The 12,254-nt window shown below is 33.5% G+C and overlaps 2 protein-coding genes across 5 annotated transcripts; both read left to right on the plus strand.

The window, feature by feature from the left end:
• Positions 1 to 266: 266 nt before the first annotated feature.
• Positions 267 to 3,488, plus strand: LOC100240883 (uncharacterized). Of its 2 annotated transcripts, XM_002279262.5 has the most exons (8): positions 270 to 637; positions 1,292 to 1,358; positions 1,529 to 1,568; positions 1,672 to 1,804; positions 2,153 to 2,224; positions 2,439 to 2,519; positions 3,121 to 3,182; positions 3,275 to 3,488. In XM_002279262.5, the coding sequence occupies exons 1-8, from the start codon at positions 347 to 349 to the stop codon at positions 3,339 to 3,341; spliced, it is 813 nt and encodes a 270-aa protein (XP_002279298.1). In that variant the 5' UTR covers positions 270 to 346; the 3' UTR covers positions 3,342 to 3,488. The 2 variants fall into 2 exon arrangements, with proteins under 2 accessions (XP_059598753.1, XP_002279298.1); XM_059742770.1 differs by lacking the exon at positions 2,439 to 2,519 and having other exon boundaries at positions 267 to 637.
• Positions 3,489 to 4,157: 669 nt separating this feature from the next.
• Positions 4,158 to 8,481, plus strand: LOC100256314 (CST complex subunit TEN1). 3 transcript variants are annotated; one of them, XM_010661342.3, is made up of 4 exons: positions 4,158 to 4,688; positions 6,034 to 6,151; positions 7,888 to 8,041; positions 8,157 to 8,481. In XM_010661342.3, the coding sequence occupies exons 2-4, from the start codon at positions 6,048 to 6,050 to the stop codon at positions 8,274 to 8,276; spliced, it is 378 nt and encodes a 125-aa protein (XP_010659644.1). In that variant the 5' UTR covers positions 4,158 to 4,688; positions 6,034 to 6,047; the 3' UTR covers positions 8,277 to 8,481. The 3 variants fall into 3 exon arrangements, with proteins under 3 accessions (XP_010659644.1, XP_002283567.1, XP_003633604.1); XM_002283531.4 differs by having other exon boundaries at positions 4,158 to 4,290; XM_003633556.4 differs by having other exon boundaries at positions 4,162 to 4,290; positions 5,980 to 6,151.
• The last annotated feature ends 3,773 nt before the right edge of the window (positions 8,482 to 12,254 follow it).

A 12,254-nucleotide genomic window follows, 5' to 3' on the forward strand; every position in this document is an offset into this window, starting at 1 on the left:
TATGTTTGCTCGAGGTAATTGTGGCCTTTAAAAGCTTTTTGAACAAAATTAACCCTAAAAAACTATAAAAAAAATTACAATAATTTCATAAACTGGAAAAAAATTGTGAAAGTTTGTATAACAAATAATGAGATAAGAGGGGTCATACAATTGGTATCAGCGTAGCGGACGGGCCGTGAGCCGGGCCATGGGCGTGCCTTAATGGGTGGGCACTGGTCGCCAGGCCCACTTGTCTCCTCGTTCCACACCATCTCTGAAGCCCACTAATCAAACCTGATATAATCTCAGTCCTCTATTCCCATTCTTGAAACGGCATCATTTCAATCTTCCCTATTCCATAACATCCATGGCTGTAGCTATAAGCCAGAGCTCCAAGCTCACCATTTCCATAGCCTCCTCCTTCTCCAACTCTTCTTCTTCGTCTTCACTCTCATTTTCAGTAATCAAACCCCTCAGTTCCTCACCCTTCTTCACCACCACTGCTTCTAGAATTCACAGTCATCAAACCCCATTTCACTCACTCTCCAGAAGACTCTTCCTCCCTTCAGTTTCCGGCATATGGAACGCATTGACCGGCGGTGACTCTTACCGTGAATCCGCCATGGCGATACGGCGTGGAATGCTGCTCTTCAGACAGGTGAATTTCGCTTCTTTCAGTGGTAGCTATCTTAAAATACATTGTGGCTCGATTATCTAATAGCTCAAGTTTCTTTCGATAATTGGTTGTTTAATTTTGGGAATTTTTGGGTTTGAATCCGTCAGAATTTTTGGGTATTGATTGTTTATCTTGTTGGCTGTATCTGAAGCTCGTTGGTTGATTGGCAGCTTAACACTTTCTGCTCCATATGAGGTCTACAGATTTCTCACTATTCTTCATGGCTATGTGTTATGTTTTTGTGTTAGAGGGTTGTGAATTTCACTTCTTTTCTATTACCTATAGACCTTATGATTTACTCTCACGCTTGATTTCATAGTTCTGTATTGATTTTTGTGGTAAAGGGTGGTGTATTTTTCTGCTTTCTGTTGCATAAAAATAAGCTTTATAGTTTGCTCACTATACTTGTTTTCATGGCTATATTTTGTGCTTTTTTTGTCAAGGGATGGTGAATTTTGGCTCTTGCTGTTGCATTTGAGTTCTATAACTTACTCACCATACTTGTTTTGGTAGTTACCCTTTGTGTTTTGTGTTAAAAGTTGGTGAATCTGCTTCTTATTGCATACAAGTTCTATAGTTTACTCACCATGCTAATTCTTATAGTTGTGTAACTTGCATTGTGTTTTTGTACTAAAGGGTGATGTTTCGGGATCATTAGTGGAATTCGATAAAGCCATTGAGTTGGATCCTCGGCAGAAGGCATGTAGGTGACTGAATTTTTCATTATGGACATGTTGATTGTTGAATGTGCAATTGCTTATTCAAATTTAAATTTCTATCACCTTTTCATTTTGGGGATCTTAATATGGTTGTGAAATGGATAGTGTTTTCTTCTTGACATAATCATGTAGATTTTGTAATGGTTGTAATCAGATCTTTGGCAGAGGGGGCTATCGCTTTACTATCTTGATAGGTATCAATGTATTACTGAGTTCTGATTTCTATATATATATATATATATAATTTTAGTGTTAATATAAGGTAAAGATTGAAGTGGGTTTCTGTGGTTTTTTAAGGTTTGAGGAGGGGGCAGAGCAGTTCCGGTTAGATGTTGCACAGAATCCAAATGATACGGAGGAGTCCATATGGTGCTTCTTGTGCGAAGCACAATTATATGGAGCTGATGAAGCAAGGAGACGATTTCTTGAGGCAAGTTGTTGTCTTAACATTGATTTTGAATCTTTTATGGGCAGAAAAGGGATATCTTTGAGCTAGCTTAAGTATGTTCGATTTTGAATGAGTTGAAACTTTGAATTAAAAGAATTGTATGCATCGACTTGCCTGTCTATCTTGATTAGAACAAGTTTTTGGGAAAATTCCGATACATGAGTCATGGCTATATGCCAAATTTTGACTAGGTGAATGCTAAGTTAATAGGGCATTCCATGCAAAGATTACTTGTAAGGGTGACTTCATATCTCTGCTATTGTTGTAAGAGGAGCATTTTTACTTCCATTTTTTATTGTTTGAAAAAAAAAAAAAACACACTGAATGCAGGTTGGTAGAGATCCACGACCAGTCATGAGGGAAGCTTATAACATGTTTAAAGATGGCGGTGATCCAGAAAAGGTGAGGATTGATGCTTTTGAGTTTAGAATTATTTGAATTTAGCTGTATAGTTTGTTGGAACTAGAAATTAATTTCATCTGTTTAGGCTTCTAATAAATTTTTCTACTCCCTTTACCATTTCATGAACACCAATATCTTGCTCAAGGTTATGTTTTGTGTTTTGGTTTATTTCCAAGAACTTCATCTAACAAAAGCAAGTGGTTTTTCTGCATAGCTTGTTGCTCAATTTTCTGGCAACCAGGCGGGAGAGTATTTCTATGCTTCTTTGTATGCCGGGCTTTATTATGAATCCCAGGTTTGTTCTTAATCTTTTACCGTATAAGAAAGCTAGGGATTAGCTACAGCTATTAAATCTGGAGTGAGGGTTGAGAAAAACAAAATTAACATTTTATGTCAAGAGGTATGAGATTCTGCTTGGTTGCCTAAATTTGAATTCACAAACTTGATTTGTAGAATGTTCAGTTTCTCAGGGAAAAAATGGAATTCTTTTAGTTAAGTCATGTATTCAAACATCAAGATCTCACCCTCAAAGCCCTACATATTTTTATCTGCCATAGGTTTAGCGGGTCCCTAATTGCTTAATTATTCAAGCCTTTTGTTGGTTTAGCACCAGAACCCAAAACTGAAGAAAGAGCCAACCGATGCATAGCAGCACCTCATTTCCATCCAAGCTAAAATCAAATGCCTTCTCATTTGTGTCCATTTATTTGTTGGGGAATTTGTCGTTCATTTTGCATACATTTTGTCAGACAAGTTCATTTTCTTCAAGAGGCTAAGATCACTGTTAGGCTCAATTTTCCATGCTAGTTTCGGGTTTTAAATCTGTAAACTTAATTTCCATTTTCATTTGGTATTGAGTACTGGGAAAACTACTGGCTGATGTTTCTCTTCTGCAGAATGATCCGGGTTCTGCCAAACTTCATCTACTTGCAGCATGTCAGTCTCCTTATGGACAAAGGTATGAACTCCAGCTTTTCTCCCTTACAATTTCCTAGTAATGGAACTGCATCTGCGGCAGCAGTATGAACCTAAATTCACCATCCCTTTCAGGTCTGATGATTACATGGCTTCTCTTGCCAAGGTTCACTGCCTTTGCCGAAGCTGGAGCTCAAGCTAGTATGGCTGAAGCTTGGTAAAGCTGATTTGATATCGGTTCATCTTGTCTTTGATGTATCTGTACAATGTTAATAAAAAGATCACAGTCAAAGAAAATTGTATAGATATCCTTATTTATATGGAGGAAGTTGTTGCATGGTTTGGGAAAGGGTTTTGTTTGATATAATACAAGAATTTACTTCAAATTGTATGCCCTCAGGGTCATACCTAAAATAGAAACCACAATCATCGGAAATTATAGTCCGTTTCACAGTGATTGTAGAAAGCATTTTTAGTTTAAAAATTGATTTTGAAAAAAAAAAATTTCTGAAAAATTACTTATAGTGTTTTTTGAAAAAACACTCTATAAATGGTTATCATAAAAACACTTTCACTAAAAATATTTAAAGTGCATTTTTAATATTTGAAGATAAAAAATTTTCGATATTAGAAAGGTTGAAAACGCTTTTTAATATCACCATCAAACACGCTTTTAATTCGGTTTTCATGATTAATTAGATACAAGTTAATTTTAGTTTTAATAGATTTATTTTTAAAATTAATTAAAATATTTTTTATAATAAAATAATAAATAATAAATATTGAACCATTATAGTTATTTAAAATTTAAAATATATTTAAATATTTTAACCTAAAATATAATAAATATATTTAAAAAATAATTTGATCATAGTTTTAAAATAATGAATTACTTTAAAACATTTTAATATAAAAAATAAAAAATCATTAAATAATGAATAATTGTAGTTATTGAAAATCGGTTGGTTTAAAACGATTTTTCGATTTAATCACCACCCATTCAAAACGCACCGTTTTGATTTTGATTTCATAGGAGTGACACCTGCTGTTGTATTCTCTCCTCAAAACGACACCGTTTTTACTGCCAGCAGTGCATTGGCGAGCCTTCTCCGAATCTCCGATGATGAACCCAACGTCCGCAAAATGATTCGGTCAGTTTTTTATTCTTCTTTTTCCGATGTTCTGCCTTAATTTTGATTGAATCTGTCTCATTTATCATTATTGGTTCTGGTTTGGGTTTCAGCTTCTTTCAATTTTTCCAGATTTTGATTTGTTAGGGTTTTACTTTGATCTGTTTTTCAGTGACTGATCAAAAGCATTATAATTATAGATGTAGAACTTCTAGTTCAATGCAGTTTTGTTTCGAAATTATAATCATTATATTGAGCAACTTGAATGAGTTTGTGGTGCTTGATGTGTGGCCCTAGGTTTTCTTTTCTCTGTTTGTGTTGGGGAGAACTAATGTAGGTAATTTTGAGACTTGAAGGCGGTTTAGTGCAGCTGTAGCTTCTAATGAAGATTTTCTCGGGAAAATTTATGTAAAGAAGAGGTATCTACTAATATGTGAAAATAAAATATGAAAAATTTTAAATTTTGAAACCCCTTCTTGGAAGCTCTTTGGAAAAAGGATCTTATATCTGACTTTAGTGAAAAGAGGTTTTAGGTTTCAGACATCTTTTAGTTGTAATTAAAACACAACGTAAAGATGATCTATAGGTGGAAAAAACTTTTGGGCAATCAAGAAGTTGATGCCAAACTGAGCCCTAATCTGGGACAACTCTAAGATAGCTGCCGTGAAGAAAGAGATAGATATACCTTAAGGCTTTTTAGGTGTCTCACCAGGATCAGAAAATAACAAAGTCTCCCAATTCAACTTTAGTCCGATTAAAGTCTTCTAGGAGTTTGACATGTAGAGAACTATTATTATTCATTTTGTTTTCATTTTATGACAATTAGTCTTATTTCAATTGAAAGTTTTAAAAGTATAAAAACTTCCTATAATAAGAAATTATAAGTAAAAAAGCCTTTTAAATAGGAGTCGAAAGACCAACTACTTCTAACTTTTGTTGTTGATGATTGATCTATTCAGTTCTGTAAGCCCTGTAGAATTATGTTGTTTTTGAAGATCCTTTAATCCACTGTTTGTGGTGACCTTTATCCTCCTTTCCTTTGGGTTTGCTGAAAGTTATTCTTTGCATTATTTTTTGTTGTTTGCTGGAGTGTGCCAATCATCCTGAAAGGGCCTTAACTGTTCTAACAATGAGCTATCTGCTTTTAAAATTGAGCTAAAAGTTATGGTTTGCTTTCATTTAAGATTCTTAACTAGTAAACTTGTGAGGGTATTTTGACTTGTATCAGCTCCATGTGTATGACTGTAGGTTTAACTTTTTGCCAAGAAGCTTGTTGATATGAACTCCCAACTTTTTACAATAAATAAATAAACAGAGAGAGGGATAATTAATGAAGATATATTTGTTATCCTGAATGTGGAATTGCCTTGCTGAGGGAAAAGCTCAAGCTGAAGAACTACAAAGCTAGGACTTTACTGGGTTTGGGTGATTGCCAATTTTGAAGTGTTTGAATGACATATTGGTAGAGAAACTTTCAACATGGGGTGAGGAGAGCAGCTATTGTCTTATCAGACTAGCCAAACCAAGTAACTTCTGAGTTTTCCAAATTACAGGAGACTATCTGAATTCTGTGGCACTATTTTCAGTGGAATCTTCTTGCTTGAAACTTCTGGATTGAATCATTCTAAAATAAAAAATAAATACATCACCACCCCCCACCCAACAAATCCCACTTCCTGATTAGCGTTGTACCTAACCTATTTTTTGCAGGGCTGTTGAATAATTTGTTTTATTCTTTCATCGCATGCTATCCTTAACTTGCAGGAAGTAGTGGGTCAATGATGTCCTCTGCAGTAAAGTCTGGAGCATTGGTTTCTTTGCAAGACCTACAACCATCTTCTCCATTCTTTAAGCAAGGAGCTTCACTTAGAGTTACTGGAAAGTAAGTCCCTTTCCTTCCTAAAGTTTCAATTGACCCTATTCTTTGTTTGTAATTGTTTTTTATCTGTTATCTGTGGGAGTTCTATTTCCCTTTTCTTTTCTTAATTTCATGAGCACTTAAGGGCTCATTGTGTTGTTTAGACTGAAGTAATGATAATTTCCCAGTGGAGGCAGAGGTAAGGGGTGGTGGTGTCATCAGATATAATCTTGGTGTTGGTGGTAAGCTGTATGCAGTATTGGTTGTGATAAATTGATATTGCTCTTAATGGTGGCACTTGTCATGAGAGATGAGGTGGTGATAGAAATAAGTTGAAGGTGGTATTGATGGTGTTCTTAAACACGGCACTGGTTATGTCATATGTAGTTGTGGAGGTGAGATGGAATTGAAAGTATTTTGGAGATGGCAGGGTGGCAAGTACATAGTATTTGATAGTATGTTGTTGGTGGAGGTCATGCTAACAGCACTATAGTAGTGGTGATGGAGGAGGTGGTGGGATGGCAAGTGATAATGCTGATTGAGGACAGGTACAGCAGTTATCACTTTGATATCATTACATAGGAGAAGATGGTAGTGATGGTATTGACATGGCCAAACTGGTAATGGTTGTACTAGCAATGGTGGCAGTATGTTGATGGTAGCTGTGACAATTTAGATTGCACTGAAGAGTTGATTAAAAGAGATATACACAAAACTTGGACCCTTAACATTTCAAGTATTGCAAAACTTCAGAAATAAGAATCTGTTTACTTTGGCCCAAAGAACACTACAAATCTGGGGACTTAAAAATCCATGTCCCTAATTCCAGCAGAAAGAACAGGATCTTGAAAAAAAAAAATAATCAAGTACAGAAAAAGCTAAAAATATTATATGAAAGTGATCTACCCATGATTATTAAAAGATAGTTAATCTTTGCTGTAATATTCCACAACTAATATTTCTAGAGTGTCTCGGTTTTGAAAATAGTTTTGATCTGTTTGCTGCATGATTAAAAAGGGCTACCACAATCCTAAATGTGGATTACATGTTCAGTTGTTCTCTCCATCATAACTTTTAACTCAGCTCTTGAAAGTATGTGATACAAGAGAGGTTGCAATCTTGTCCAATTTTCTTTTATTTTTTGGTCAAGTTTTTTATTCCTTTCTTTGTTATAATTCAAATAACTTGTATGATATAAGGTGTTTGGTGTCCTTTCCATGACAGGCTTGTAGGGCATATTTTATGTCCTGAACATTTGAACTGTGCATTATATGATTTATATTAGATTCCCCCAATAGATCTCGTTGAAAATGATTCCCTTTACTTGGTGGTGCAAATTGGTAACATTATGTGTGCTTATGATTGTAGGGAATGGAAGAATAATAAAAGTCAATTTACTGATATTCTAGTACTGATTACATGGATGTTTGTGACCTAGTTATCATCCAATGATGTTGCTTTCAACAAGGAAACATCATAAGCTGGTGCTGACAAATTATTGGCCTCTTGCATCTGCATGCGGGCACATATATGGGGTTCTATATATTGAAGCTAATCTCTTATTCTTCTGTATATTTTGCATGTTCTCTAAGCTTAATGATTATTAGAAACAGGTCAGCAGTGCCAAATTATTGTGTAATGCATTGATCAATTATGATTTGGTTACATGATTGCATCTTATATGTTACATTGGTTGTAATTTGCCTATTATCATTCTCAATAATGCAATATTATTGGAATATCTTGTGTTTCCCCCTTAGGCTACAAGAGTACTCTGTTGAGACAGCTATAGCCATAGTTATTGATGGAAGTGCCAACCTGAAGATCAACACCCAGCATCTGAGGGACCTTACATTTCGAGCTGGCTCCATTTATCAATTCATAGGTGAACTCCTCATTCAACCCGATAATGAGGTACGGGTTCATGATTAAAAGCCCTGCTAACTTGCATCTCTTTCCCACACAGAGTACTAACTGCAGATGAAATGGCTGTTGAGATGATGTTCTGCTACTTCATTTTCGTTTTCAGGCAATCTTACAAGCAAGAGTGGGTAGGAATGTCGATGGCATCGACCTCAACCTCTATCACCAGTCTCTGCAGCTGGTGAGACAGTTTCAGGCAGACCACATGAATGACCAAGCAGCTTAGTCCAGTTTCCCCCAGAGGCTCGGCAGGAGAATTTTCACAAAGAAAGGTATCAAACTAAACTAACTGCAACTTTTATACTCTACATGCTAAAACTGGATGGTGTTTCATTCATTCATCTTTGTACCCAATTGCTGTGACTTGTCGTCTATGCTGTGAACTGTTTTTTCAGATGAAATTTTAACAAATATTCATCAAAATTCATGCCCATCTAAGAGTCTCTACTTTTCCATTCGCATATCTCCAACATTACCCCTAAACCATGAATAAACTAGGAGCTTGTTAGCGTGTGATTTTGAGAGAGTTATAAGCATTTTCTAATATTTGGAAGAGCTTCCTAACGCTTGGAGGCAGTTCATTGTAGCAATTAGGTGGTTGACAAATTTTTGAAAATTTCTTTTATGAACATAGAAAATCACTTAGGTGATTCTTTCAAAAATCACTTTCGAAAATCATGACAAACTAATAATGCTTTTGACAGTAATTTTATGAAGTGTTTTTAACCTTTTTAACATTTGAAATTTTTTATTTTTCAAATATTAAAAAGGTCAAAAACACTTTATCACTACCAAACACACACCAAGCGTGTTTTAATCTAATCATTCCTAAATAGCTCTCAGAGTCCATTTGTAAATGATATTAGAAGGAGCTAAAAATGCGGCTTAATATTTGCAAGCACATTTTTTCATTAAAAAAAATAGTTTTTAACCTAAAATAATTTTAAAAAATAGTTTTTGATAATAGTTTTTAAAAACTATTTTATGATTTTATAGAATAAAAGTCTGTTTGAAAATTTAAAATGTTTTTGACCTATTTTTTATATATTTAAAAATAATTTTTACATGTAATATTTTATTTTTAATCAATTTAAATGTTCGTATACTTACTTTTTAACACAATCATAAAAAAGTAAGTGAAAATAATAAAAAATAATTAAAATATGTTCTCTTAAAACACTCGATTTTATGTTTTTAAAAAGAAAAAAATAATTTTTGATTATCATGTTTTTGATATTTTTTGTTTTGAATAATAGAAAACTGTTCTAAAAAATAATTTTCAAATAGAACTTTAGACTTTTGATTCTGGCTCGTAAAAAGTTACTTTAAAACACCATGATTTGACAAAGAACTATCTTGGAGCATATAATATAATTCAGTGAATGATAGGGAAAGTCACTACTCATTTGCAATCATTTCTGATCTTATTTTATAAGCTTTTCATTTTGAATATATTTTCTAATTTAATTAAAGAAAAAAAATTGTAACATGTATCACTATCTAGTTCTAAGTGACCCCCAAAAAGGAGTGTCGCAGAGTCTATATGACCCTACACGTATTCATTAGGCTACTTCCCTATAAATTATCCCTAAATATTATTTAAAAATAAAATAATTATTAAAATGGAAAAAGAAAAAGGGTGAATACTTTTCACTTTTCATGTCCTTAGTCCTGACTCCTGAACAAAAAACCAACTCATTACCGCGTTCCTTGGAAACTAGTGGCGTCATTTTCCAGTGCGCCGCCCCATTATAACATGTGATCTGTTCTCCGTCACGTGTCACATTCTTACGCGCTCCTTCCACGTCCTCTGTGGATCCCACTGCGCCCGACCTCATGTAATCACTCCCCTCAACCGACATCATCATGTGGTCTCATGGCCCGTGCTTCACATGCTTACCATGACAGCCACCCTTGCGTGTGTCACTCACACCCAAACCCCAGCCGCCCAGCCACCGGGATTCTGACACGTTGTACATCAGCCAGTCTTATCTTTTCTGTATGGCACGTTTGCTGGTACAGGTGTGGAGGAGGTGTATGGAGAAGTTTCTCGTTGGTGGGGACAAAATCTTTTACCAAATATTGGGATCTATGACTTTGAATTGGGCCGGGCCCACCAGAAAGACGGGCCAAGAGTCTTGATCTGACAAAGGCGTGGTCAATTGGCTATCAACTTATAGGTGGGGGAGAGGGGCATCATCCCCATCTTTGATATTTCCCTATGTACTCTCCTCATAGGTGGGGGGATTCATACCAATTATTTGTTTCAAAAACATATCTTTTTTTTCCCCCCTAAATCATTTTGTTTCTACTGAAAAAATAATTATTCTTTTTTAAAAAAAAAGATTAATACATGTATAAGGGTTCTATGGCATTGATCAAGATATTGCTTTGGCTTCCAAGTAAAAAGTTTTCTTTTATTTAATTTTAATAAAAGTTTTTGTTTGAGTAATTTTATTAAAATGGTTTAATACAATAATTAAAAAAATATTACTTTTGACATAAAATACATCTAACCGGTATAGAAAATGATTTTAAAAATTATGTTCGAGACAATTCTACTTTAGTTAGAATGTATTTAATAGTAATTTTAAGAAGTGTTTTTAATCTTTTTAATATTTAAAAAAAAATCAATATCAAAATTATTAAACACGTTTTTTTAAATTACTGTAAAACGTTTAAATCAGATTTTAAATAAAAATTACTCATTTACAAAATTATTTTCCCAAAAACCCTTGACATTAAAAGTTGAAGTGGGGCCATAAAAAAATTCCTAATTTTACAATAAGGGTGTTGGTAGTTTAGTTAGATTCTCTTGGACCATAAGTTTAGGAGAGGGCCCTCCATTATTAGCTAAACTTTGGATCTATACTTACAATAATATAATAATGTGCATGGAAAGTTTTTCAACCACCACACAAAAATGGGAAGAATGGGGTAGGGGTGGCTCACCAAATAAGAGGATAGAGAGGGTCCTCAAAACCAAAAAAAAAAGGGGATTTATTGGTTGCAATTCATGGGATTCAAACATGTTTTGTTCCTAGGAGTTTCATTATAAAATTCCAACTGTCTTCCTCTGTATTTAAATGTGTGTCCTTTTCATGCTTCAATGTATAACTGCATTTATGCCCCTTCGCTTTTGGTATTGGTGGATTATGTTGACCTTTTGATTTATATCACATTTATGAAAAAAAAAAAACCTATATTGCACAGTTAAACTCCGCGTTTTCATGGTCAAAACTATAGGTCATAACTGTCCGAACTAGGCTATGGTTAGTCAGATATAGCATGACATAGGATTAAAAAGATAATAATATATATTATTTTATATTTGATAGGTGTCAAAATAAGAGAAAGTATTTCACTATTTACCATATCTTATGTTCAACCAGATATGAAATAAAATATATGATATGACATATTTTTCGTGTTTTTTTAATAATATGTTAATTCTAAACTAAAATGTAGAATATATTGTAAATTAATTAAAATATTAAAAAAATTAAATATTTATAGAACTAAATTGTTAATTAAGATATATTTTTATTTCATTTTTTATAAAATAAATGTAAGTATGATATAACATATCTCATTGTATATAATATTTTATGATATTATGTCCATGGGATATAACATCCAATCGGATAATATCTTATTCCATCTTGTTAACTAAATGTAGTTTTGGTGTTTGAGGGAATACATAAATGAACGATTTTCTTAGTGTATTTTTAGAAAATTTAATAAGTTAAAAATAGAAAATTTTTTCCACTTAGATTTTTCGAAAAAAAAAAATTACTATGAGTTTAATTTAGAAATGAGATGTAAATTGCAATTCTATAGTGGTAACAAGATCTTTCAATATAAAACTTAGAAAAAGAAATAGTCACCCAAATGTTTTGTAAATTTAGACACAAAGACAAACTATAAATAAATCAAACATTAAAAAATAAAATAAAATACTTTATTAAATTTTAAAATTTCTTTCTTTATTGTAATGCTTAGCTGGCTTCTTGTGATTGGGTCCTCTATTAACAAAATTATCCCTTCATTGGCATCATACTAAAATAATTGAGTTCCTTACAACTTTTTTTATTCAATCATTTCCCTTGTGGGGTTAATATAATCTCAATCAATTATTTTAATGACTTGGGCTTTGGACACTCTTAATTTATTACACCAATAATTAGCCACGTGTAGGGTTGTG

This window comes from Vitis vinifera, chromosome 14 (genome assembly GCF_030704535.1).
Source record: "Vitis vinifera cultivar Pinot Noir 40024 chromosome 14, ASM3070453v1".
Lineage (NCBI taxonomy): Eukaryota > Viridiplantae > Streptophyta > Magnoliopsida > Vitales > Vitaceae > Vitis > Vitis vinifera.

Coding starts and splice junctions, on each gene's coding strand:
- LOC100256314 (XM_010661342.3), top strand. CDS start 6,048: ATGATGTCCTCTGCAGTAAAGTCTGGAGCATTGGTTTCTTTGCAAGAC. Junction 6,152..7,887: donor TCACTTAGAGTTACTGGAAA/GTAAGTCCCTTT, acceptor TTTCCCCCTTAG/GCTACAAGAGTACTCTGTTG. Junction 8,042..8,156: donor TCATTCAACCCGATAATGAG/GTACGGGTTCAT, acceptor TTTCGTTTTCAG/GCAATCTTACAAGCAAGAGT.
- LOC100240883 (XM_002279262.5), top strand. CDS start 347: ATGGCTGTAGCTATAAGCCAGAGCTCCAAGCTCACCATTTCCATAGCC. Junction 2,225..2,438: donor ATGGCGGTGATCCAGAAAAG/GTGAGGATTGAT, acceptor TTTTCTGCATAG/CTTGTTGCTCAATTTTCTGG. Junction 3,183..3,274: donor CAGTCTCCTTATGGACAAAG/GTATGAACTCCA, acceptor CATCCCTTTCAG/GTCTGATGATTACATGGCTT.